Here is a 27,170-nt window from a genome sequence, read left to right on the forward strand (position 1 = left end):
GGAACTCAGGTGGTGGGAAGGGTGCCTGACCCAGCTGAACACAATTGGCCACTTGACCTCATCCCTCCACCCCCATGAGGAGGAGAGGAAAGTGCTAATTCAGGCTCCTGGTATATTTCCTTGAGAAAGTGGCCAGCTTACAGGGAGGAAGTAAGGTGGAGAGGTGGTGACTTGGGGCCTCCACAGAACGAACCATGTGTGTATCATTCCCTTCCTCTCCAGCTGTTGCAGATATCTCTGTCATACCCATGCTGTATTTCCTTTTCATTAGTGTTTGATCTCTGCAATAGACTTAAGCTGTTCAAGTTGTGGGGCTTGTCTTGTTTATAGCACTTAGGACAATGATCAGTAAATGAGGGGTGGAGGAATAGATTAGTAAGTGGATAGATGGGTGAATGGACAGTTAAGTGGATGGAGGGGTGGGCCGATGGTAGGTGAGTAGATGGGTAGGTGGGCGAGTGATGGGTGGTTGGTACGCTCTAAGCCCAACATGCCACAGTAACCTACATCATGTCAGTGTCTAGATCTAGACTCTAGACTACAAGAAATATCGGAGGACACTGAGCTATATTTTCAGTGAAAACCTTTCTCTGTATAGCCAAGTCCAATTTAAATTGAACCTGATTTATTTCAGGTCTTGGACTTGTGGGCTCGTCCTCATTTGACAACAGCATCAAAACGTGCTTATTGCACTTAAAAATAGGTTCTGAAATGTAATCATACCTCAGCCCAACTTGGCTCTGCTGAACAATTCTTTCCTTTTTGTGCTTTAGGAGTTTTTTCTGACCAAAAAAAAAAGGGCATGGGGAAGGAAGTTAGTCTGTAGGGCCAGGGAATTAAACAAGCTAACCTGTGCAAGCAGCTGCCACAGGCCAGCACAGAGCGACCACCTGTGACTTTGTGGATAGGGGCCATTTATAGGTCAGGCTTCAGCTCCCTGGAGACTTCTGGTTCCTGATGCTTATCCTATATGTATGCCTTACTGTTGTCCCTGAGTTTGGGTGGAGTAACTTCTGGAAAGACTAGATAATAACTTTGAGAAGCAGCATCGTATTGTTTCTTCTCTGCTTTCCTTTACAGTTTGAAACTTCTTTGTGATCATCTAAGAGCATGTTTCTATGCCATAGAGCAGTACTTCTCAAACTTTGATCCTGCAGCCTTTAGGGTTCCATGAAGCCCCTTTAGGCATCATGGGGGTGGGGATGCTGAGTGGGTGGGTTCTGAGAGACTCTCCCCAAAAAGAAGCACAGCCTTTTATCTGTTTTACGTATTAGACTTCTAAAGGTTTGAGAGGGGTTCCACAGCTCAAATAAATTTAAAAGCCATTGTCAAGAGACTAGAAAGTCAGTGGAATCATGGTCAGGGAGGAGAAATGGGCTTATGAGACCACGGGCTTGGCTCCCTGGTTGGGAGAAAAGTCCTGTTGAGTGGCCCTGGCCCTCTTCCATTGGCAGCTTCTGGACCGATGTTTCTGTTGCCCCAGGTTCTGCCCTGCTGCATGCTGGCTTTGCTCTGCTCCAGCGTGCTTCTCTTGTCTTCCTGCCTAGTTCCCAACCTGCTGCCCACCGGCTTTTGGTAAATTTTTGCTCCTTACGCTCATTTCTTTGGCCTGGAATCCCGACCTGCTTCCTGTTGTGACTTCTGATAATGTGTTTCTTCACTGTGTATTGGTTTCCCGGATATCTGGTTCCTGCTTGCCCTGACCTCAGATAACTGTGTCTCATAGTGTTTTCTGCCTTCCTACATCCTGACACCAGCTGGGGACCCTGCTTTTCAGCTGCCATGGTTCTCCCCAGCACTATCTATTTTTAAGCTGGGATCTGAAGGTGGTGTTCATTGGGTCCAAATCAGGTTCAAGAATATGCTAGGACTGGAAAATGGAGACCAGCATCTGAAGTGGTGATCCAATGGAGGGAAAGAAATAATAATTCACATTCATGTTAAAAGCATGGTTTACATGATGCTTTCACAGTGCTTGTCTCTTTCATTCTCATTATAATCTGGTGAGACTGAGACACACACGGAAACTGAAGCTCAGGGTTATATAATGTGCTAAAGGCAGCGGAGCTGGAAATAGAACCTGGATCTTTTGACTCTAAAGTCTGAACTCAGATAAAGAAGATTAGAAGCAGATTGGTTGGTAAGGCAATGGGAGAAAGGATCTTGTTCATGATTCGGAATTGGGAGCTGGCTGGCTGGAGGATGGCTGTGTTGGGAAGAGGTGGGAGATAAGGGGTAGGGACAACCACAAAGACTTCACAGTCGAGCCTGGCCAGGCAGAGGAGTGGGAGTGGGCTCAGTGACACCATCCCCAGACAGGCTGTTGCCTGGGATCTGGGTGGGGACCCTCTGGGATCAGGCTAATCTGGTTCCTGTGAAGTATACATTTGAGCTGCTCCTGCCTTTGAGACACACTGGCTGAAAGTGTAATTAGCTGCACCTGGGGTGGTCTTGATGGGAAATTTCTTTTTTTTTTTTTTCAATTTCCAGCTTTTTATTTTATTTATTTATTTATTTATTTTTTAAGTTTTATTTTGTCGATATACATTGTAGCTGATTATTGCTCCCCATCACCAAAACCTCCCTCCCTTCTCCCTCCCCCCTCCCCCCCAACAATGTCCTTTCTCTTTGCTTGTTGTATCAACTTCAAATAATTGTGGTTGTGTGCAGCTCCTCGTTAGTATAGTGGTGAGTATCCCCGCCTGTCAAATAATTGTGGTTGTTATATCTTCTTCCCCCCCCCCCCCGGTTTGTGTGTGTGTGTGTGTATGTGTGTGTGTGAATTTATATATTAATTTTTAGCTCCCTCCAATAAGTGAGAACATGTGGTATTTCTCTTTCTGTGCCTGACTTGTTTCACTTAATATAATTCTCTCAAGGTCCATCCATGTTGTTGCAAATGGCAGTATTTCATTCGTTTTTATAGCTGAGTAGTATTCCATTGTGTAGATGTACCACATTTTCCGTATCCACTCCTCTGATGATGGGCATTTGGGCTGGTTCCAACTCTTGGCTATTGTAAAGAGTGCTGCGATGAACATTGGGGAACAGGTATACCTTCGACTTGATGATTTCCATTCCTCTGGGTATATTCCCAACAGTGGGATGGCTGGGTCGTATGGTAGATCTATTTGCAATTGTTTAAGGAACCTCCATACCATTTTCCATAGAGGCTGCACCATTTTGCAGTCCCACCAACAATGTATGAGAGTTCCTTTTTCTCCACAGCCTCGCCAGCATTTATCGTTCATAGTCTTTTGGATTTTAGCCATCCTAACTGGGGTTAGATGGTATCTCAATGTGGTTTTGATTTGCATTTCCCGGATGCTGAGTGATGTTGAGCATTTTTTCATATGTCTGTTGGCCATTTGGATATCTTCCTTAGAGAAATGCCTACTTAGCTCTTTTGCCCATTTTTTAATTGGGTTGCTTGTTTTCTTCTTGTAAAGTTCTTTCAGTTCCTTATATATTCTGGATATTAATCCTTTGTCAGATGTATATTTTGCAAATATTTTCTCCCACTCTGTTGGTTGTCTTTTAACTCTTTTAATTGTTTCTTTTGCTGTGCAGAAGCTTTTTAGTTTGATATAATCCCATTTGTTTATTTTTCCTTTGGTTGCCCGTGCTTTTGGGGTCATATTCATGAAGTCTGTGCCCAGTCCTATTTCCTGAAGTGTTTCTCCTATGTTTTCTTTAAGAAGTTTTATTGTCTCAGGGTGTATATTTAAATCCTTAATCCATTTTGAGTTGATTTTAGTATACGGTGAGAGGTATGGATCTAGTTTCATTCCCCTGCATATCGATATCCAGTTATCCCAGCACCACTTGCTGAAGAGGCAGTCCCTTCCCCAGTGAATAGGCTTGGTGCCTTTGTTAAAGATCAGATGGCAGTAAGTGTGTGGGTTGATTTCTGGATTCTCTATTCTATTCCATTGGTCAGTGTGTCTGTTTTTATGCCAGTACCATACTGTTTTGGTTATTATAGCTTTGTAGTATAGCTTAAAGTCAGGTAGTGTTATGCCTCCAGCTTTATTTTTTTTGCTGAGCATTGCTTTGGCTATTCGTGGTCTTTTATTGTTCCATATAAATGTCTGAATAGTTTTTTCCATTTCTGAGAAAAATGTCTTTGGAATTTTGATGGGGATTGCATTGAATTTGTATATCACTTTGGGTAGTATGGACATTTTCACTATGTTGATTCTTCCAATCCAAGAGCATGGAACGTCTTTCCATCTTCTTGTATCCTCTCTAATTTCTCTCAGCAGTGGTTTGTAGTTCTCATTATAGAGATTTTTCACCTCCTTGGTTAACTCAATTCCTAAGTATTTTACTTTTTGGTGGCTATTGTAAATGGGCAGGCTTTCTTGATTTCTCGTTCTGCATGTTCACTATTGGAGAAAAGAAATGCTACTGATTTTTGTGTGTTGATTTTGTATCCTGCTACTGTGCTGAAATCATTTATCAATTCCAGCAGTTTTTTTGTAGAGGTTTTAGGCTGTTCGATATATAGGATCATGTCATCTGCAAACAGGGACAGTTTGACTTCATCTTTTCCAATCTGGATGCCCTTTATTTCCTTCTCTTCTCTGATTGCTCTGGCTAGTACTTCCAACACTATGTTGAATAGGAGTGGTGAGAGTGGGCATCCTTGTCTAGTTCCTGTTCTTAAAGGAAAAGCTTTCAGCTTTTCCCCATTCAGGATGATATTGGCAGTGGGTTTGGCATATATGGCTTTAATTATGTTGAGATACTTTCCCTCTATACCTAACTTATAGAGGGTCTTTGTCATGAATGAGTGCTGAACTTTATCAAATGCTTTTTCAGCATCTATAGAGATGATCATATGGTCCTTGTGTTTGAGTTTATTAATATGGTGTATCACATTTATTGATTTGCGTATGTTGAACCAACCTTGCATCCCTGGGATGAATCCCACTTGATCGTGATGAATAATTTTTCGTATGTGTTGCTGTATTCTGTTTGCTAGTATTTTCGTGAGGATTTTTGCATCTATATTCATCAAGGATATCGGCCTGTAGTTTTCTTTTTTGGTTATATCTTTACCTGGTTTTGGTATCAGGATGATGTTTGCTTCATAGAATGAGTTTGGGAGATTTGCGTCCGTTTCAATCTTTTGGAATAGTTTGTAAAGAATCGGTGTCAATTCCTGTTTGAATGTTTGGTAAAATTCTGCTGTGAATCCATCTGGTCCTGGGCTTTTCTTTGTTGGGAGCCTTCTGATAACAGCTTCAATCTCCTTTATTGTTATTGGTCTGTTCAAATTTTCTATGTCTTCACGGTTCAGTTTTGGGAGCTTGTGTGTGTCCAGAAATTTATCCATTTCCTCCAGATTTTCAAATTTGTTGGCGTATAGTTGTTTATAGTAGTCTCGAATGATTCCTTGTATTTCAGATGAATCAGTTGTAATATCGCCTTTTTCATTTCTAATTTTTGTTATTTGAGTCTTCTCTCTTCTTTTTTTTGTTAGCCATGCTAATGGTTTGTCAATTTTATTTATCTTTTCAAAAAACCAACTTTTTGATTCGTTGATCTTTTGAATTGTTTTTTGGTTTTCAATTTCATTCAGTTCTGCTCTGATCTTAATGATTTCTTTCCGTCTGCTAACTTTAGGATTGGATTGTTCTTGTTTTTCTAGTTCTTTAAGGTGAAGTGTTAGGTTGTTCACTTGCCATCTTTCCATTCTTCTGAAGTGAGCATTTAATGCAATAAATTTTCCCCTCAATACTGCTTTTGCAGTATCCCACAGGTTTTGGTATGATGTATCATTGTTTTCATTAGTTTCAATAAACTTTTTGATTTCCTGCTTGATTTCTTCTTGGACCCATATGTCATTAAGTAGAATGCTGTTTAATTTCCATGTGTTTGTATTGTTTCCAGAGTTTTGTTTGTTATTAATTTCTAGTTTTAATCCATTGTGGTCTGAGAAGATACATGGGATAATTCCAATTTTTTTGAATTTATTGAGACTTGATTTGTGACCTAATATGTGATCTATCCTGGAGAATGATCCATGTGCTGATGAGAAGAATGAATATTCTGAGGTTGTTGGGTGGAATGTTCTGTAGATATCTGCCAATTCCAATTGGTCTAGAGTCTTGTTTAGATCTTGTGTTTCTCTACTGATTCTTTGCCTAGATGATCTGTCTAATATTGACAGTGGAGTGTTCAGGTCCCCTGCTATTATGGTATTAGTGTCTATTTCCTTCTTTAGGTCTAATAGAGTTTCTTTTATAAATCTGGCTGCTCCAACATTGGGTGCGTACATATTTATGATTGTTATGTCTTCTTGATGGATCAGTCCTTTTATCATTAAGTAGTGTCCCTCATTGTCTCTTTTTATGGTTTTTAGTTTAAAGTCTATTTTGTCAGATATAAGAATAGCCACTCCAGCTCGTTTTTCTTTTCTGTTTGCATGGTAAATCTTTTTCCATCCTTTCACTCTTAGTCTATGTGAATCTTTATGGGTGAGGTGGGTCTCTTGTAGGCAGCATATAGTTGGGTCCTGCTTTTTGATCCAGTCAGCCAGTCTGTGTCTTTTAATTGGGGAATTTAAGCCTTTAACATTAAGAGTTGTTATTGAAAGGTGTTGATTTATTCCTAGCATTTTATTGGTTGTTTGGTTGTCTTAGGTGTCTTTTGTTCCTTGCTTTCTGATTTACTGTTCGGTTTCTTTGTTTGTTGGTTCCTTAGGTTGTAGATAGTGTTTTTGTTAGCTTGTTTTCTCTTCATGAATGCCATTTTTATTGTACTAGCGGGTTTAGATTTTTCTTAGGTTTTTATGGCAGTGGTAGTTATTTTTCAGGAACCAAACCCAGTACTCCCTTGAGGATTTCTTGTAAGGGTGGTCGTGTGGTAGTGAACTCCCGCAGTTTTTGTTTGTCTGAGAAATATACTATTTGCCCCTCATTTCGGAAGGATAGCCTTGCAGGGTAGAGTATTCTTGGCTGGCAATCTTTGTCTTTTAGTATTTTGAAAATATCATCCCATTCCTTTCTAGCTTTTAGGGTTTGTGATGAAAAGTCTGATGTTAACCTGATTGGGGCTCCCTTATAGGTGATTTGACGCTTCTCTCTTGCAGCTTTTAAGATTCTCTCTTTGTCTCTGAGTTTTGCCAATTTGACTATGACATGTCTTGGAGAAGGCCTTTTTGGGTTGAATACGTTTGGAGATCGTTGAGCTTCCTGGATCTGAAGATCTGTGATTTTTCCTATACCTGGGAAGTTTTCTGCCACTATTTTGTTGAATATGTTTTCAATGGAATCTCCATTTTCCTCCCCTTCTGGAATACCCATGACTCGGATATTTGAGCGCTTGAGGTTGTCTGATATCTCTCTCAGATTTTCTTCCATGTCCTTGATTCTTTTTTCTTTCTTTTTGTCTGCTTGTGTTATTTCAAACAGCCCATCTTCAAGTTCAGAGGTTCTCTCTTCAACTTCGACAAGCCTGCTGGTTAAACTCTCCGTTGTGTTTTTTATTTCGCTGAATAACTTCTTCAGTTCAGCCAGTTCTGCTACATTTTTTTTCAGGACATTGATTTCCTTGTATATTTCCTCTTTCAGATCCTGTATACTTTTCCTCATTTCATCATGATGTCTAGCTGAGTTTTCTTGTATCTCATTCAGTTTCCTTAGAATTATCACTCGAAATTCCTTGTCAGTTATTTCAAGGGCTTCTTGTTCTATAGGATCTAGAGTATGAGATTTATTAACTTTTGGTGGTGTACTTTCTTGATTTTTTGTATTTCTGGTGTCTTTTTTTTGGTGTTTATTCATTGTGGCAGGGGTTTCACAGTCCACCGGTTTGAGACTAATGACTAACTAGGATGTTGCTGTGGTTGCCAATTTGGTATGGCTCCCGCCGTGACTGCTCAGTTGGCCTCTAGTGTCTTGTGTGTGTGGTTGCCTCGGGTCTTGGGCTTTTCCGGGGATCCACCTTTCTGGTCAGCTTGTACTCTGCTGGGCTGGTGGATCACGTACCACAGGGTGTGTGATCTCTGTTGAGCTTTCACTTTCTGTACAGGACTTCTCCCCGTTCCGTGTGCTCTGGCCCAGGCTGTTAGATCGTGCAGTGGCGACCCCACCGGGTGTGTGGTTTCTGTCGAGTCTCCGCCTCCCTGGCCGCACGTCTCCCCCTTCTGTGCACACTGTGCTGGGCTGGGGTGTGTCTTCTGCACCCCTCGTCTATCAGCTGGGCCTTCAAGACCCTGCTCGGCACCGCCTCGCCCAGGAAGTCTACCAGGTTTCTGCTAGGCACAGATGACCGGTCTCTCTGGGTGCCTTTGTAGCACTGTGTAGATCTTTCTCGGGTCTTGTTCACCTTTGTATCCCCCCGGTATAAACCAAGTCTAGTGCCCACCTGCAGCCTGCTCTCTGGCAGGTTCAAGCGGACCTGGGAACTCTCCTACCACACTATTCCCAACCAGAAATTCGTTAGGCTTTTTTCCAAACTGGTGGTCGCAGAGATGGTATCTGCCTCCCAGTAACAGGAAGTTTACCGGGGCCGGAGTCCAGGGTGTGGTGGAGTGACAGTCGGCCCGCCCGTACTTCCTAGCCCTCTCAACACTGGTCGGGACGCCCCACACCCCCAGCCCCGCCAGAGAACCGCGGAGGGAGTGGGAGAGGAGGCCAGCCCGCAGGGTCCGGAAAGCCCCGCGCCAGGCCAAGCAAATGGGCTCAGTGATGGCCGAGCAGGGCGGAGCTGCCCGCACCTGGGAAAATGGAGGCAGCACTGGGGCAGTGAGTGGCCTGGTGGTGCAGGCGGGAGCCGTGTGGGCATCCACCCCCCGAACAGAGCTGTGCCAGGGATCACTCACAGTGCTGTGCCAGGTCAGGCGCTCGCTCTGTCTCTGGTTTGTTGCCTTCCGTGTTCTCGGTGCTGCCGCCTCGGGCTGTTCAGTCGCGGCGCCGCTCGGGCGCTCCCAGGAATCTTCTTTAATGCCGGCCTGAAACCTCGAATCCTGAATAGGGCAGCTGGCCGCCTTCAGTGCGGCCCCAGCCTCCGGGATCCTGGCTGCATCCACAGCAGCCCTGGCGCCGTGTTCCCTGTTTCAAGACTCGCTTTTGCAGCTAAGAATCAGTTCTTTTCCTGCTCCACACTTCAAAGCTGTTGCCTGTAAATGAGGCAGCCTCTCCTGCCGGGGGCAAAGTGGCGTTGAGCCCCCACGACCGGCCAGCAGCAGCAGTCCTCCCTTAAGAGATGGCCAGAGGAAGGTCCACAAGCTTCCCGGCTGCCTGAGGCCCAGTGGCCACCTTTTCCACCTCAGCTACTCCGTGCCAGCCGCCGCAGCCGCCGCCATCTTGAAACTCTCTTGATGGGAAATTTCTAAGCATCATCCCTGCCTTGTGGCCCCCAAAACTTGCAGGGTAATTCCAAGAGGAATCAGGGCTCACTGTTCTCCAGGGTGGGAAGAAGAGCTGGAGGGACTGTGGTGGGGAAGCAGCAGGAGGAACCGGTCTCCACATCCCTCTGCCTTGGAACACTTCCCATTAGATAGCTCTCACCTCACATGGCATCTTGTCCCTAGGTTGGGTCCCTGCATTCTGTGCAGCGTTGCCTTATCTCCACCTTGATAAACTGGTGACTTTGGGCACGTCACTCTATTCATGGACACTTTAGAGATGACCGAGGAAGGGAATGAGTTAGACCCACTCTATTCATAGGCCTTACTAACCCTTTAGCAGCTGGCTCCTAGTAGTTGACAGAGCAAGTCTGGTTGGCCATGGCCTCCCATGGAGTGTGGGGGAGGGGCAGTGGGAGTGGTCCACCTTGATGCAGGCCATGAGGAGTGCATTGTCTTTTGAGAACTTAAAACCAATGATAACATTGAGTAAAAGTCAGTCTGCCTTTTATTATTACCATGGGCCAGCAATTCTAAAAAAGTTCAATGATAAAATACTCCTTCCTTTGGGGATGGGTACCTTTTCTCGCTACTTGGCACACCACTGCTGGTTGGTTACCTTGCGAGTCTCACCAAAGTTGGAGTCAGGAGGCATAGGTACAACTACCTGGTCCAACCTCCAAGCCACTTAACTTCTCTAGGCATCAGTCTTCTATCTGTAAAATGGAATTAAGAATGATACCCGCAAATGTTAAGAATGAATATAAAATTAGCTTGTAAAGAGAAAAGCCAGATGTAAATGTTGTAAAGTCCACATTGCTATGCAAAATCTATCCCGTGTTGTGACATTTAGGTCATACGTGGGTTATTCCCCCTTGGCAATGAAATTTGAGGGGTGGATTGAGCCAGGCTCTTCCATGAAGCATAAGAGCTAGGGTTGGAGACATTTCTGAGCGCCCAGAAGCTGTTCTAGGTGTACTACTTTTCATCTGATTGCTGGGCAGACACAAGGAAGCCCTTGTGGGGTGCTACACTGGGTCCTGCCAAGTTATAGAATGAGGCCCATCTGCCAGTGACATTGATCTCTACACAGTCCCACTCTGTCCTTCTGGGTGCTAAGTGAGTAAGGAGCTGAGCCCTCAGCCTGGGAAGAGGGCAGTGTTCCTGACATAATTGCAGGAGAGTATACTGGCAAAAGAGGGGAAGGTAGTTTTTGTGTTTTGTGCATTTACTGTCCTTCACTAAACCCTCCTACGTGACTTTTGCAGGCCAGCCTCAGACATGGAGTCCCCATTCCCCCCCCCCCCCCATGCCTCATGGCTTTCTGCAGTGCTAGATGGTAAAGTTATGTGTCAGACACTATCTTATGACTTCCTGAACAACCCTGGGAGGTGGGCGGGGCAGGTTTTACTGTCCTCATTTGGCAAGGATGGGAAGAGTTAAACAGGCTGCCCAGGGTCATGGCCGGTTAGTGCTAGGGCTCTGACTAGACCCCAAGTCTCCTGACACCAGCCCAGAGACAGGAATTTGGAGAGTGAAGGGAAAGCCTTCATTTCAGTTTAGGGTTGTCACAGGCTCTTTGGAGTTTTCTGACAGGAAGCTTTCTGGGGTGAGGCCTCAGGTGACAAATAGAGAAATAGGAACTGAGAAGGTAGTTCCTTGGTTAAGTGCACTAAGCTTTGAGAGCAGGTCAGAACCAGGAGTCAGGCCTCCTGACTACTATCCCTTTGCTGCACTGAGCAGGTATTGGTGTTGCCACAGGGGAAATAGGAATACGTGGCTCTGCATATGTGCCCATAATTTTTGAGTTAAGGTTGACAACGACCTTCATTAGAGGTTAGATTGATCCCTACTTCTCCCTCCCTGGATGAGGCCCTGGATGGCTCTGTCCTAACCTAGACAGGCCCTTGCCATCCACCCCTTCCCCTGAGACCTAGCTGGGCAGCTTCTGCACTGTGGGGCCTCAACTTCTGGCTGTGGAGCCTTCCTGGTGTGCAAGCAAGGGCCTGTCACCTTTATTGCCTTTCTGCTGGTGCCCTCTGCCAGGTGTAATAGAGCCACATCAGATTCTGCTCTTGTGCTTCTGCTGTGGGTACAGTGGCCAGGGGCTGCAAATTTTTACTTCTGTTATCCCCAAAAGCCTAGGGTAATCTTGTCTTGATTTGCAAATTAATATCACAGCAATTAGGTTGTTGACCCCCTCGAGCAAAATCTGTGCTGGTGGGAGAGACAACCTCTCCCCTCTGATTCCCTTTCTCTTAATTGGTCAGATCAAACAACTAAGAGGAATTGTAATAGCGAAAAAGACGGAATAATATGAGTGGCAGTGGTATAGTTTCATCACCTGTGAAATGGAGGTAATCAGACAGCTGTTGTAAGTCCATGGTTCTCAGCCGTGGCTGCACGTCAGAGGCACCCAGGAGGCTTTAAAATATCCCCATCTTTAGGCTGCAGCCCAGACCCAGGAGATCAGAATCTCTGGGGGTAAGACCCAGACACCAGTAGTTTTAAAATTCCCCAGATGATTCACACATGCAGCCAGGGTTGAGAACCACTGCTTTAGTCTTAAAAGAGTTGGCTAATTTCTTAGAGATATTCCCACATCTGGCTGTGCATTGGAATCATCAGGGGGGCTTTTCCCATTTGAATAAGTGACTTCTGTCTGTGGGTGCCTCTCACTTGGTCTTCCCATGAGTCATTTATTAGTGTTGCCTGTAGGCCAACATTACAGATATTTTTACAGTCTGCATAATTCTCTAGCAGGGAATCATGATTCCCATTTTACAGATGAGGAAACTGGTGCTCAGAGCCGGTAGTGACTTGCCCCAGGTGATAGCATAAGTCCCTGAGGCCAGGCCTGTCTGTCCTCAAAGCCTCTTGGAACTCAAACCTTGTAGTCTGGGGACTGGGCCTAGTGGAGTGTGTTCACTCATCATCCTGTCCTGCAGGATGCGTGGAGGACTCCTGAGTGGAGGGAGATGCAGTGAGTGGTGTTGCCTGGTATTTGGCTCTGTCTTAGTCACCCACTCTCAAAATACCTCCTTTTGGAGGGAGGAAGATGCCTGCATTTTAGGCCTGCCCTGTTCACCTCTCATTGCCACAGCTGCTGTCACAAAGAGAAAACTCAGGCAGGAAAAGCAAACACTCATTGGCTTTTTGAGTGTTTGAGGAATTTTCCAGGCATATGATAAAGAAAATGCCTGTTTCCCTCATAAGACAAAGAGGAAGCTATGTCAAGGTGACCTGAAATGTTTAGCTCTACTTTACCAGATCTCTTTTGCCCCTCCACAAGTCCTAATGTAGTCAATACAATGTGGGGCTGGGAATTGGGGGATTTGAGTGCCAAACCAAACCCCACGCTGCCACCTGCATGCTCTGTAAGCTTAAACACATCGCTTAAAATCCTTAAGCTTTGCTTTCCTCATTGGTAAAGTAGAAACTCAGCGCTGGTGTGAAAAGGCTGTGGGAACTCTGAAATGCCAGGCCCTGCTAGCAGCCCCTTGAGGTGTCAGAGGGAGAGGAAGGAGCATGGCCGCTCTGACACTGAGACTCTCAGCCGCCTGGGACTGGAAGCTTTGTCAAGTGTTTGCTGGCACCCACTGAGGGACCCAATGTCCCCGAGGCCTGAAGTGGCTCCAAATGACCATCTGTGTTAGAGATCACACTGACTGTGTTCACTCTGGCTTTGGGAGGCCTGGCTTCACGCCACCTGTGTCAGCTCCTGGTTTGTGGACATCTCAGAGCCAATATGTGGGGCCTAAATAGCTGCAACTTTAGAGTTAGTGGACAGTGTAATGTAAGTTTGGCTCCCCAGAGCCTTCCCTGCCCAGCTCAGCCCCCAAGGACCTCTCGCACCCAAGAGCTCCATCTGTTCCTGTTGTCTGTGCCTTTGGTCCCTGGCACAGAGCAGATGCTCGGACAGTGTTGAGTGAATGGGGAATGAAGGGATGGAGAGATACATGAATTTCTCTTTGGTGACATCCTAAAGTGGTTGCCATAGAATGCTACTTAAGTGTCGGCATATCTATTCCTTGCTTTCTCAACTTGACTTTTTTGTTATTGTTGTCCCTCAGCTTATTTGAAGACTGTCAAACTGAGGATTATTCTAATAATGGAATGGTCCAGATGCAATGCTATTTTCTGAGGTTGGGACAAATATCCAGAGCATTTCATTGTGTGTAACTTTTATCCCAGACCTACTAAGAGGGTACATCCTGGAGTCTGGTGGCTCCTTATTAAGCTGAACCATAAAATTTTCTGAATTACCCAAGCAGTGGGTATTTTGAGTGGCAAGAAAACATGGGGCAGTGGTAGAAAATGCTGGAAGAGGAGTGGGAGGACCCCCAGGAGGGATGCCACTGGGAGATCTCCAGGGACTTAGACCTGCTCCTGCTGATTGTTTGAACTGAGATGGAGAAGCAGGAGGTTGCTGCCCCTGCCTGTGGGGTGGGCTGCCCTTGGAGCATGCAGGGAAGCTGGCCCAGTACTGCCTGCTGCTCTGGCATGGACATTCTTTCATGGTTGCTGTCTTGGTACCTGGAGTGAAAGATTTCTAGGCCCAGCCTTAGGTGCTAGCACTTTAAGGGGACTAAGCAAGGTCTTAACTTTTATAACTGTTTTAGAGGCTTTGTGGACAGTGGATTGGGTGTCTGGCTTTGAGCTTTGGCTTTGCCTTTAACTCTGTGATGACCTCAGGCGAGTCACTTGACCTCTCCTTGTGCTTCAGTTTCCTAATTTTACAACTCTCTGGTCACACCAGCCCTCTCACTGTGATGATTTTCCACTATGATGTTTAACTTCGTTAGTCTGCCTTCACCTATCCCCCACCCAAACCAGGATCCCGACCAACCCAGTCTGCTTATGGACATTGTGATTTCATCTGGATACTAAACTTGGGTTCCAGCTGAGGCTTTACAATGCAGTGCCGTGTCATTGTCATCAATTCAATAACCTTTCAGGCTGTCAGTATTCACCTCAGCACACTGGGAATAATAATACTAAGAATCATTCTAGGTAGAAGGTAAAGGATCCATATGAACAGAAGAAAAGCCCAGTACCTGCCCCATGTCAGTCACTGGTTGTCAGCCAGGTGGGCAGGCTAAAGTGGCATGATTTGTCCTGTCCTGGCAGAATGACTTTGAATTAGTGTGGCCTAGTAGCTAACAGTGGGATAACCTCCCTGATGGCTCCAGTGACATCCTAATTGTGTGGGTCTGTGTCCCCACAGTGGCCAGTTTGCCATTGTAAAGAAGTGCCAGGAGAAGAGCACGGGGCTCGAGTATGCAGCCAAGTTCATCAAGAAACGGCAGAACCGGGCCAGCCGGCGGGGCGTGTGCCGGGAGGAGATCGAGCGGGAGGTGAGCATCCTGCGGCAGGTGCTGCACCCCAACATCATCACGCTGCACGATGTCTACGAGAACCGCACTGACGTGGTGCTCATCCTCGAGCTGTGAGTGGGGTGCCCGGGACCCAATGGGGGGGCAGCAGGGACAGGCGGGGCAGTGGAAGCTCCAGCCACAGGCCACAGGGGGCAGCAGCAACCAGTCCTAAGCTCAGCCCCAAGGAGATTCATCAGTGGTGGGCAGTTTCCCTCTGCCTCACTTACCCCCATCCTCCTCCTGAAAGTGACCCAAAGGAGGGGCAAGTTTGCTGAGTAGCTGTGGCGGAGGGTGATGGTCAAGTTCGGCTTTCACTGGACCCTGGGGATCAAAGGGAAGAAATGACTGGTACTTGGGTCATTTCCTGGCTGGAGGGGCACATGGGAGGGTGAGAGGGGCCGAGGGTGGGGTGGGGAGCCAGGGAGGCTGTCAGGGAGGGATCTGTCCTATGAGGGGAAGAGCAATCATCCTCCTGGCTTTGTGAAGCCTTTTTTCAGCCCTTTCCTGGGGAAAATCCGCTGCATTTGTGCTGTTTGACACCTTTATTATTATAATAATAGCTATTATTTAGAGAGCCCTACTATAAGCAAAGCGTTTGCTAGGTGCTTTATATTTGTCATCCTGTTCAGTCCTTACAGTGACTATGAGGGAAACATCTTACTAACACGGGTGATTTTGTATTCTCTGTGCTAAGCACTTCTATTACCTAATTTAATCCTCATCACAATGGTATCATACAGAGACCTTCATTATTCCCATTTTATAGACAAGAACACTGAAAGGCCAGGACACTCACAAGATTCTATAGCCAGAAAGTGGCAGGGCCAGGAGTTGAGTACACACAGCTTGTGCAGGCAGCTATGAGCATGAGGCAGGACTGCCTTATTCTGTACCAGCTGGGGAGGACATCACCATAATTGATGGAATTTGGGTAGGTGACACCAGACACCAAGACTCCAAGGGTTGGTTGGCCATCCTGGTGTCCTCTTGGAGGTGTCTCTATAGAATGGTCAGGTGTGGCTGTGGCAGACACTAGAGTGTGAGTTGGGTTGTGGCACAAGTCACAGTGCCTATATCCAATCAAGCAGCAAGACCCTGTATTAAGAATGTTCTGAGCCTCATAAGCATGTATGCATCTACTAGTAGGCAGTGGAGTGGTGGCGTTTGTCTTAGCAGTCTCTGACTTTGGGTAAATCACCTTACCTCTTTGAGCTTCAGATCTCACCTGTAAACCAGGCAGCCATGCTTAACCCACCTACAGATTGGATGGACCACCTGACATTTGATATCATTCTAATTTGAGAACTATGCTCTGGTGTTGGCAGGATATAGATTTAAGTAGCAGATGGGCATTTGCATCAAATCTTGCATTTGATTCTTAAATTATCCATCTCAATATTTAAATTCATGGAATTGCCTGTGCTCTCCCCTTCTCCAGCTGCCAATGTCCTCCATGTTTCTCCCATAGGCCTCCCAGCCAGTTGGACTAGCTGGTGCATGTGCCTGCCTGACCCACTTAGAAGCCTGGTGGGGTCCCCCAGGTGTGACCAGCTATGTGGACAGCCCAAGGTGTGTCATACACCAAGGCTAAGGGCCAGTGGTGGGCATCCTGATTGTCAGCAGAGAGGGACAAGCCCACCTTGCGAGGAAAGCTTGGCCACTCCCTTAAAAGTTTATTATCAAGAGAAACTTTATGGTACTGAAATGAAATTACATTCATAATCCTACAACCCCAGCACAGTTATTTGTGTTCTTCTGTGGTTCCTCTCAATTTTTGTCTATTCGTATACAGTCATTGTATTTGTACAATTTTCTACTCTTATTTTTTTTCCCCTGGTTAAGATAATTCCTTTCATTCCTTACATAAGCTTTTCTCATTTAACTGGCTGTATTATGTTTCATTGAGTTGCATACCAGTATTTCCCTATTAGTGGACATTTGGTTTTTATTTTCTAGCTTTTAATCATTACAAATTTTACTGATAAAACAACTTTCTTCCCATGATTTCCCACTTTCTTTTGACTTAATTTTTTCAGCTAAATCCCCAGGAGTGGGATGACTAGGTCAAAGGCTGACATTTTTAGGGATCTTGATGTCCTCACTATCAAAAGATGGTGTTGGTTAACCAGTACCACCCACAACCTAAGAGTGTTCCTGTTTGCCTGCAGCATTGCCATCCCTCGGTCATTTGTTTTAAACATGTTTTATTGTTTATTGATCTTTGTAGTTATAAATTGACACTTTGTTGTCATTTTAATTGGCATTTCTTTAATAGCTGGGGAAATTGCCTGCTTCTCCCTGTCTGTAGAACCCCAGGAGTTGGGGTATGGGATGCTCTTGAGATGTCCCTGTTTCTCCTAGCAGGCTTGTGGTCCTCTTGTGAGCTCAGTTGTCACACTGGTGCGTGCATGACTTACTTGGGCTGCTATGCTTATTGAGTTCTGTCTACTCACAGTTTCTGTCTCCTCCTTCACTTCCAAGCTGTCTCATTGCTCTCAGGTGCCTGTCTGTGGAGTGCTAAGGATTTATGACATTGGAAAAGACCCAAGCTTCCCAGGACTGTGGCTAAACCACATGTGGTCAGGGTTTAAGAGGGAGGACTTCCCAGGAGAGGACCTCGTGGGCTTTTGTGCTTGGACTTGGTGACTCCTGTTGAGCTGATCAGGAGTCACACCTGGTCCTCACTGTCCCTAATAGGTTAGTGGGTTTGCCCAGTAGTTGAACATGGGTCGTCGTGTCCACCTGCTCATTTGAAACCTGCTCAGTTGTAGGTTTTTTGAATGAATCTACACTGATACCACTGCCCCTCTCAGCAACTGTTGTCTAGTGCAGGGCTTCCCTCTGCTTTCTGCTAAAGTGACCAGTGCTCGGAGGTCATACCCAGGCCTGATTTAAGTCCCTTTCAGCTGTTATTATCCCATTTGTGACCTCCTTAGATGCAGCTGCCTCTGGTCATGGTTGTTGAAGGCTGGGTTGGGAAGGATTTAGTTGTCCATATAAGTAGACTTCTGTATAGCATAAAAAATACATTCAAAATCTCAGTAAATTAACTCATGTCACATGTGGAGTTTGCCTTGAAAAATATAAGTCTGTCTTGCAGGGGTTGGGCAGGCTTCCCATTGCAGGCCCCTGACCACTGTGGGGCCTGCTGGACTCCAAGCCTGAAGAAAGTGATACCCTGGTGGCTGCACACCAGAGAATGGCCTGGCAGAGCATTCTGGGCAGGGGTGATGCTTCGCAGATCCCCGAATTGATTCCAGCTTCCTGGGACCCAGGAGCTCCAGCAGCATCCTTCCCACACTGCTGCCTCTGTGGGCCTTTTGTACACACATTCTGGAAGAGTTCTGAAATGCATTTCCAGTAGGCGGACCAACCTGCAGGGAGGAAGGAGGCAAAGGTACAATTAGCAGGAAGGGGACTATCTGGGAATGCTACAAGGAGAAGAGGGGAGGCCAGGCTATTAGGTTTTGCTTTTCATCTTAAAGCTGAAGAGATTTGGGATGTGAGAGGAAAGAAGCTTGGAAGGAGATATGGAATGACTCTAAGGCAGAGGTCTCATAGCAGAGAAGTTCATGGTAGAAACTATGTTAGGGGGAAAAAGAAACAAAACCTACATTCTTTGACTGGGCTTTGAAAAGAGGTGACTGAGCATAGATATGAATGTCCCCAGATAGGGCCTGGGGCAGGCTCATCAGCCTCCTGGGCCCTTTATATCAGTGGCTTTGGGTAACAGGATACATCCCCATTGTAATGATAATCTTTTACACTTACGCAGCATTTTATTTAAGGTAGAAATGGTGGGATTATTATTTTAGGCCTAGAGATTTGCCCCAGGTCCCAGCCTCACATAACCTGGCAGGGGCTGGGAGGCTCTGGGAGTATTAATGACAAGGGTAGGGCTGGGTTCTGTGTGTTTCAGAGGGGCTGCCATGGATTTGAAAATTTGCAAAAGGCTCTGGACAGGTCTCTTGGAAATGCCAAGGCTTCCTGTCCATATGATACAGGATATTCTATGTCATGTTGATATTTTTCATGTTTTATTTCTTTCTTCTGTTCTTTTATTCACCAAACTTCTGTTGAATTTCTTTCTCACACTAGGTGCTGTGGAATCAAAAATAATTTAGCTGGGGAGAGACAGATGGATAATGAAGCCCAGTGTGATGAGGGCATAGATATCCCTGAGCAGGGATGGCAGAGGACTGCCCAGTGCCTGGGGTGGCTTTGAGGCTATCTTTTTGGCACCAGCAACTCAGGCTTTGTAACGTGGAGAGTGCATGATACGAAGGACACATGGTGGACTGGGGCTGAGAAGATCTGGGTCTAAATCCTGGTTCTGCCACTTATTAACTGTGTGACGCTGGGCACTGCTCTCTTGGGGCCTCGGTTTCCTCATGTGACAAATGAGGATGAAGGTTCCATCTATCCCTCAGGGTGGATGTGAAACTCAGGTGATTGAATTTTGAGAAAGCACATCTCATGGGTGGCAAATGTTAAATAAACTCTACACAAGCCCTTTTCCACCACTGCCATCCTGACAATGAAGCAGGGCATGGTATTTACTTCGAGGACTTTATCCAGAATCTCACAGCCCTTGTCCAACATTACATCAAGATTATTCCCACTCCCACCCCACCACTGAAGGTGGTGATAAGACCGTTTTTTTTCTTGTTTCACAGAAGAAAAGCTGAGCCCTAGAACTCTCACATGCCCCACCCCAAAGTGAAGGTTGAGTCTTGTTGCAGAAGGTTTGGGGCCAGTGTTATGACTCTTTGACCCTAGTCTGCAGAGCAGACTCAGGGTTACTCCTTCAGCAGTTTTGAGGGTGCTCCAGGTTCCAGCACCTGTCCAGGTGGGAGTGGGGGTGAGGGTGGGGCACAGGATGACTTCCACCCACGAGACGCTGAGCAAATAGTGCACCAGCCTTGTCCTCTGCACCAAGGCAGCCACTTTGGGCTACACCCAGCTCACTCTGAGCAGAGGGGCACTGCAGCTCCAGCAGAATGTATGCTTAGATGTGCCATTTTATCTCACTCTCTTTACCCTTTTACCTTCCCCTTCTCTCTTTTTTCTTTGTGTCTTTTGGTGCCATTGATTTGTTGGGAAGACTAGGTCATTTGTCCTGTCAATGATTTCAGTCTGGATTTGACTTATTTCTTCCTCATGGTGTTATTTAACTTGTTCCTCTATCCCCTGTACTTCTGCAAACTAGTAGTTAGATCTAGAGGAGATATTCTTTCTAATGGCACTGTCCAATAGGACATAATGGGGTTCATAATGTAATATGAACCAAAATACAGTGATGGGAAAGGCATAAGATAGACATTCCCATTCCAAAAAGGAGAAATAGGAAAGAAAAAAGGAGTGACAGATCTCAAGCCAGTCCACAACCTTAAAGTTCAAGAATAATCTTTTGCTCAATGCTCTCCCCTCCAGGCCCACTAGGGTGGTGGGCCTGCCCCCATGGCTTTGCTGGGCACAGCCCATACCACAGCTCTCACAGGTTGGAGTTACCTGTCTGTGGCTCTCACCAGTTGGAATTGCATGCCAGTGGCTATGCTGGTCTGGGGTCTTAGGGGCAGCTCCGCCCCCTATTGCTCTGCTGGGCATTGTCCTAGTGGGTGCTCTTTGTATCGGTCCTGGCCCCCAAGGCAGTTCCCTGGGGCATCCTTTGAAATCCAGGTGGAAGCAACGATGCCCCCACAGCTTTGCTTGGCACAGAGTGTGCCATACTAGGGCCCTCTGGGAGCCACACCTAGTGTGATTGAGGAGTATGGCAACAGTTTGGGGAGCAGAGCCCACAATGTGAGACAGCACTGGGCAGTGGAGGCCCTGCTTTGATATCATTCTGTCCCCCAGGCCCTGGCACTATGGGCCTGTGGTGGGAGGGGTAAATCCCCTTTCCCCCCATGATCTCCAAAATGACTTCAGAGTCATTGTTCCATTGTCTTGGACAATAGTTCCTGGCTTCTATTTAGATAGCTGACTAATCTCCCCATTGTCTTAATGAATAGCACCTGGCTTCTCTTGAGAGGGCTGATCCATACTAATCTCCTTATCAAACACACCTTTGTTCTCTCCCTCCTTGGCCACACCTTTGTTGGGGTTTCTCATTTTTTCCCAATATGACTAGCTGAGAATTTTTCAAACTTTTATGTTTTCCTTACCTTTTGATTAACAAGTCCATCTTTAAATCAGTCCTCTCCTTTTGTATCTCACTGTAAGTAGTCAAGAGGAACTAGGTCACTCTTTTAACACTTGGCTCAGAAATTTCCTCAGCCAAATATTCAAGTCATCATTCACAAGTTCTACTACTTCCCACAAAACACTGGGACACAAACACAACTCAGCCAAGTTCTCTGCTGTTTTATAACAGGATGGCCTTTCCTCCGTTGATCAATAACATGTTCCTCATTTCTATCTGAGACCTCATCAGAATGGCCTTTACTGTCCATATTTCTACCAATATTCTGTTCACGATCACTTAGGTATCTCCAGGAAGATTGAGAATCTCCTCTCCTTCTGAGCCCTCACCAGAATCACCATTTATGGTTTACCTATGGCAGTGTCAGCTTTTTCTAGCATGCACCTCAAAACTCTTCCAGCCTCTATTCATTACCCAGTTCCAAAGCTGCTTTCACATTTTTACGTATTTGTTGGGAAAATAGAATAATTTAATCAGGCCCCCTCACCTCGGGGCAAGTTGGGGGTGGTGCAGCATTCTTTGTGGGCAGGTTGTGTGTGGGTGGAGTTAGTGCGCCTGGGAGGAGCTGCCACCTTACCTGGAGTTTACTGCCTCAGGCGGCCACCACATGAGCATCCATGCCTTTCCAACCTGCGGCTTCCAAGGACCTGTTTGCCGGTTACCTAGCTCATAGACCTGCGTGTAAGGGGTCTGGTGAACCAGCCTGGCACTGTGAGCAGGATTCCAGCATTAGCCATAGCGCCACAGTATTTGTTACAGCAGCACGCCATTCTCAGTACCAATTCTGTCTTAGTCTACTCAGGCTGCTACATGACAAAATACTGTAAACTGGGTGGCCTCTAAGCAATAAAAATTTATTTCTCATATTTCTGGAGGCTGGGAAGTCCAAGACCAAGGTGTTACCAAGTTAGGCTCTTGGGTCCCCCAAAATGAACAATGTACCCAGCAGTAAAGCAAGCAACACTTTATTAAAAGAGGAGATAGACTTATGCACACAGGGGGTAGCTACAGAGGAGCTAGCCCCTCCAAGAGGAGCTGTATAGGGTCCTTTACAGGGCAAGGGGACAAGGGGTGCAGGCCAGCATCATCATTCTGCACCTCCGGAGGTGGTCCATTCTGTTCTTCCTGGTTGCATCATGGGCACATACTCAGTTAGGGCTTTGGTCCTTGAGTCTGTTCAGTAGGTCCAAGATGGTGGTGGTATTCATTATTGTCACTGCAGGAGGGTCATTGTAGTGGTCACCTTGAAGCTTTGTGCACATGTGGGAACTCCTAAGGGAGGGGTCTTAAGGTTAATCTGTAACTTAATCTTTACAATTACTAGAAAAGAAAGAATGAGTAAATAATAATAAGTTTTAAACAAAGCTAACAGTTATATTTTAACAAGCCTTAGGGAAGGTGTTTTGCAACTCAATGAATATCTGTTCCCCTATTATCTCAGTTTTTTTTATCAGGACAGGCCATGGGGTAATCATGTGCCCTGGGGGGTCCCATGACAGAGGAGTGGAAAAGTAACAAAGTGTCCTTTGCAGGGAAAATGGAGTTAGTTTGGTTTACAGACCTTGCCCTATTCTGTCTCAAAGGAACCAGCAGACTTGAGTCTGGTGAGGGCTCACTTTCTCATAGACGGCTGTCTTCTCACTCTAACCTCACATGGTAGAAGGGGTGAACAAGCTCCCTGGGGTCTGTTTTATAAGAGTGCTAATCCTGTTCCTAATCACTTCCCAAAGGTCCTACCTCCTGACACCATCACCTTGTGGGTTAGGATTTCAGAGTATAAATTTTGGGGAAAACAAACACTCAGACCATAGCATCATCCCACAGTACTTGTTTCTGTCCTCTGCTACCTCAGTCATATGGGGAGGGTGTGTGTGGGGGGTTGTAACATCCAGGGTTACCAGGTAACCAGGGACCTGGACCTAGCGTGTGAGCAGAGGCTCTTCTAGCAACACCCTAAGGTTAATTCCTGCCCTTGTGATCCAAAAGAAAGACCACAGCAAACAGAAGGAAAGTCAGTCCCTGGTGCTGATTGGACAAAGCCCCAGATGTGGCAAGGGGGATTCTGCCATGCTGGGAGCCTAAGGGGTAGGTTCAGGGGCCTCATCCACCAGCCTGGCCTCATGACACGCAGGGCTGACTGGACCTGGCCCTCCCGGCTGGTGTTTTGCAGAGTGCCTGGAGGAGAGCTCTTCGACTTCCTGGCCCAGAAGGAGTCGCTGAGTGAGGAGGAGGCCACCAGCTTCATTAAGCAGATCCTGGACGGGGTGAACTACCTTCACACGAAGAAAATTGCTCACTTTGATCTCAAGGTCAGTAATGGGAGTAAGGGGAAAGACCAGAGTTTAGGAGGAGCTCTGTCCCTCCTGATGCAATTGGCAGTAGGGGCCCAGTGCCAACTTGACTCCCTCCCTCGTCTTACCATGAAAACCCCTGAGCTCCTGGGAAAGACGTGATGCCACAAAAGTGTCCACCTCCTCAGTTTCATTTCACATATCAGATTTTCTGCACATTGGGGCTGACCACAAGAAGCTTCTTAATGAGTCCACAGGCACCTTACCTCTTTTAGGGAACAGGTAGGGTGTAATTCTTAAATAAATAGATCAATGATGGGAAACTTGAAACCAAACACATTTCACGAGACTGAACTTTTCAGTAATGAAGAGCTAAGTCCTGCGTGGAAGCGTTTGGAGTATTGCTGAGGTTGGCTGGCTCTCCAGGCCCAGCATGGTGCAGCCTCCGGCACCCCTTGACCAGCGGCTGTCAATCTTGGAGCCCAGGGACCACTGGCTGCCCTCCCCCACCCTGCCTGAAACCGTGGCCATAAAACTGCTTCCACGGCCACTGATCGTTTGTGGTAACTGGTATTCAGGGTTGATAAAGCTCACTGTGGCCACATAGGACTTCATAAAGCAAGAATGTGGTCAAAGTAGAATGATCAGTTCCCTTGATAACTGAGCTCAGTTGCACAGACTGATGAGACTTTACACATCCCTAAAGCACAAAGGCCCTCTAACTTGTGATCAGACCCATGACCTGTTTACTGGGGAGGAAACCCATTCATTTTTCTGTCCAGAAATCCTTGGGGTCTTTCAAGCACTGTTCTGGGTGCCTAGGTATTGCTGTAGATATAAAATCAACTGAAGCCCTGTCTAGTCTTAGTTTCTCTTTTTCAGGGAACTCAGTGGAGGACACAGAAAACAAAGATCAACAGCTCTAAGTGCTGTGGGAAGCAGGGGACTGGGGAGCCTAGAAGAGGGGACATCTTAGTCAGACTAGGGTATCATAGAGGGCTTCCTGGAAGAAGTGGTGTTTAAATTGAGTTCTGAAGGAGTGGCAGGAGTTAGCAGAGAGGAAGGACTTTCTAAAGAAGAGGGGCTGGCAGTGTACGTGGTCACGAAACAGCACAATGCATTCAGGGAAGTGCGGGCAAAGGGGTTTGTGCTGAGTGGTAGGGAAGAAGCTGGGAGAAGGGCAGGAGGCAGACACAAGGGTGTGGGAGCTACGCCAAGGAGATTGCACTTTACCCTGAGATTGCACTTTACAGGGCCAGGTGAGCAGGGAGGTGAGGCGAACAGGTGTGTGTTTCAGAACAATCCCTCTGGGAGGATGGACAGAATGGGGGCAGCCTGGAGGCTGGGGCATAGCTAGGAAACTAATACAGTAATATGGGTGAGATGTGAGGAGGGGACGGACTCAAGACCTATTGCAGAGGTCAATCTGAGGATTGATTAGGTGCCTAATTAGATGTGGAGATGAGGGAGAGGGCAGAGTCTGGCTTGGGGGACTGACCCAGCGAGGGTATGGCATGCTCATAGTCTCACAGCAACCATGCCAGGGTATGGTCTCAGTTTCCACACATGGGACCCTGCCCAAGCTCCTCTTCTTTCTCATGGGTTGACCTGCTGTGAGTAACCTTAGTGTGGTACCCCTCCTTATGCCAATCGTCACAGTATTTTTAATCCCTCCAACAGCAGACGTCTTGCAGAGTTTCACTCAGGTGTCATGGGGTAAAAGTTGGGGTCACCAAGAAGGGTGAGACCTGAGCAAGGATTTTAGACTTCAGGGTGGCAATACACCAACCAGGTAATGATCTACCTGGGTTACACCTGTGTCTCCTTCCTAATGATGTGATAGACAATTAACTTATTTTCTTGTGTCTTTGATGACTCTAGGAGATCAGCCTCAAAATGGGCCTCTTTGTTTTTTGTCCATTGGGCCTGGTAGAGGTAGGAGGAATTGCTGGAGCCCAGCAGGCCCCAGTGACTGTAGCAAGTTCATTATGTTTGGTTTGCTTCTATGGCAGCTTGCTGTGGTGGGGGGCACTGGCTTGGAGTTCGCCAGGTTGGGGTTTGATCCTCACTCTACCATGTACGAGGATACACCTGAACCTCAGCTTTTCAGCTTCGATACAAATAATAACACCTACCTGGAAGAGTTGTCATTGAAAGGTTGGAGAGAAGCAGCATTAAGTGCTGAATATGGCATAGGTGCTCTGTAATAGTTGCTGTTATTGTTATTTCCCTTCCCAGAATAGAGGAAAAGAAAACACTACTCGGGTTACAGTGTTTTGGATCCTAATAAACTAGGAAAACAAACCCTGCCAGTGCAATTCTAAATTGCCCAGCAAAGAGCTGACATTGGTTGTTAGGTGGGACGGCTGGTATCTAGTTCCTGGGCTCTGTCTGGACATTTTCCATGACCTGGAGACACTCCGGGTTCCCCCTGGATGTGTGTAGAGTGAGGATGCTGCTAATCCCCACCCATGACCACAAATCCTTAGAATCCTGTGGACTCTGAGCTTTCTGACTTCCCCACCCATGGGTCCCTTGGCTCAGAGGGATTTCCGCATGATTGGGTAGACACTTTCTGGAGCCAGACTGTAGGTATGTGTGCCTCCTGGCTGGAACTTTTCACTAGCTGGAGGGATCTACTAGCTGGAGGCCTAGTGGAGGCTTCCTGGTTCCATGCTGTTTTCCATCATGTAAAATCCACAGTTTTCTTCCCAATTTTTATTCACCATGAGGCGCCTCTGTTTCCTCTCTTGCTTGTATTCTGTTACTCCTTGCCATGCTGCCCCAGGAGCACAGCCACCCTTTTGTCTCTACATCCCCACTCATAACCTGTTTTCCACACTCACCTTCCGGCCTGAAGAAGCAGGTCGAGGAGGGTCAGCTCTGGTCTGCCTTCGGAGTATGAACAACCTTTTCCTAGGTTGCTATTTGATAAGCTCCTATGTTCAGCCATTATGCTAGGGACAGTCAGACTCTGTCCCTGCTTACAACACATCCCCAGCCTTGTTGCAGCGAGCAGGTGAATTGACAAATTAACGTACGATGAGCAATCTCGGTAAAAACAGATCATGGCAAGCTCTTGTCCAAAAATCTGTGATAGGTCCTTGTTACCTTCGGGTAAATGAACCCATTCTCAGTGTGGCTTTTAGGCCTTTCTTGCACTGTCTTAGCCCTGTTTCTGGCCTCATCTACCCTTCTCCACCCTCCAAAAAACTAGCCCCAGGCAGAAAGACGACAGATACATATTCTGGCCTCTCTCCTCCTCTGTTCATGCCATTCACATCCAGGCATGAACGTGATGCTGCTCTTCCTTTTTTCTGCCCATGGACTTCCTGCTCATCCTCCAAGGCCCAGCAGAAATGCCATTTCCTCTGGGAAGCCTTTGCCTACCCTGCCGCCTCCCAAAAGCATAACTAAGAACTAACCTGCCTCTCTGCTTCTGTTGCACCTTGCACAGACTTCTGCTGAAAACATTTAACACTGTGATTCACTTTCTGTTGCTCGGTGCCTGACACATCATGAGTCACTTAGTGTCTAATGAATGAGTGAGTAAATGAATGAATGAATAGCTTAGTGAAAACCAAATATACACAAGGATGCCCAAGGCCCTTTCACATTTCACCTGGACCATGCAAAAGAGGTTGCAAGCAGATTTCAGTTCACTAATGTGAATGTTTATTGGGGCCCTACTGTATGCCAGGGGGGTGGAGTGACAAACATCAATGGGATAAGGTGCTACTTCCAGGTGGTACTTGCCTTTCAGGCCCACCATCTACTGGGAGATAGGCATAGTGAGACTCAGTGGAGAGGCTGTCTGAAACAAAAGCTAACTGCTTCTCACCAACAAACGCTGACTTCACAAGGGGTGAGCTCTCTGCCTCGGCTGAGTGGAGATAATCCTGGTGTTTGTTATAAATTTACCACAGAAAGGCCTGTTGATA

At 46.5% G+C, this 27,170-nt stretch overlaps 1 protein-coding gene across 5 annotated transcripts in view; it reads left to right on the forward strand.

The window, feature by feature from the left end:
- DAPK2 (death associated protein kinase 2) overlaps positions 1-27,170 on the forward strand; it is a 125,275-nt gene that overhangs the window by 57,373 nt on the left and 40,732 nt on the right. For 4 of the 5 annotated variants that reach the window (XM_063088429.1, XM_063088425.1, XM_063088426.1 and 1 more), the window contains 2 exons: positions 14,586-14,715; positions 23,109-23,247. In XM_063088429.1, the coding sequence (XP_062944499.1) occupies positions 14,639-14,715; positions 23,109-23,247 (216 nt within the window). In that variant the 5' untranslated portion in view covers positions 14,586-14,638. Of the gene's footprint in view, positions 1-2,075; positions 2,141-14,585; positions 14,716-23,108; positions 23,248-27,170 lie in introns of those variants that run through there. The other variant, XM_063088428.1, reaches the window with a different exon arrangement.

Source organism: Cynocephalus volans, chromosome 3 (assembly GCF_027409185.1).
Source record: "Cynocephalus volans isolate mCynVol1 chromosome 3, mCynVol1.pri, whole genome shotgun sequence".
Classification (NCBI taxonomy): Eukaryota; Metazoa; Chordata; class Mammalia; order Dermoptera; family Cynocephalidae; genus Cynocephalus; species Cynocephalus volans.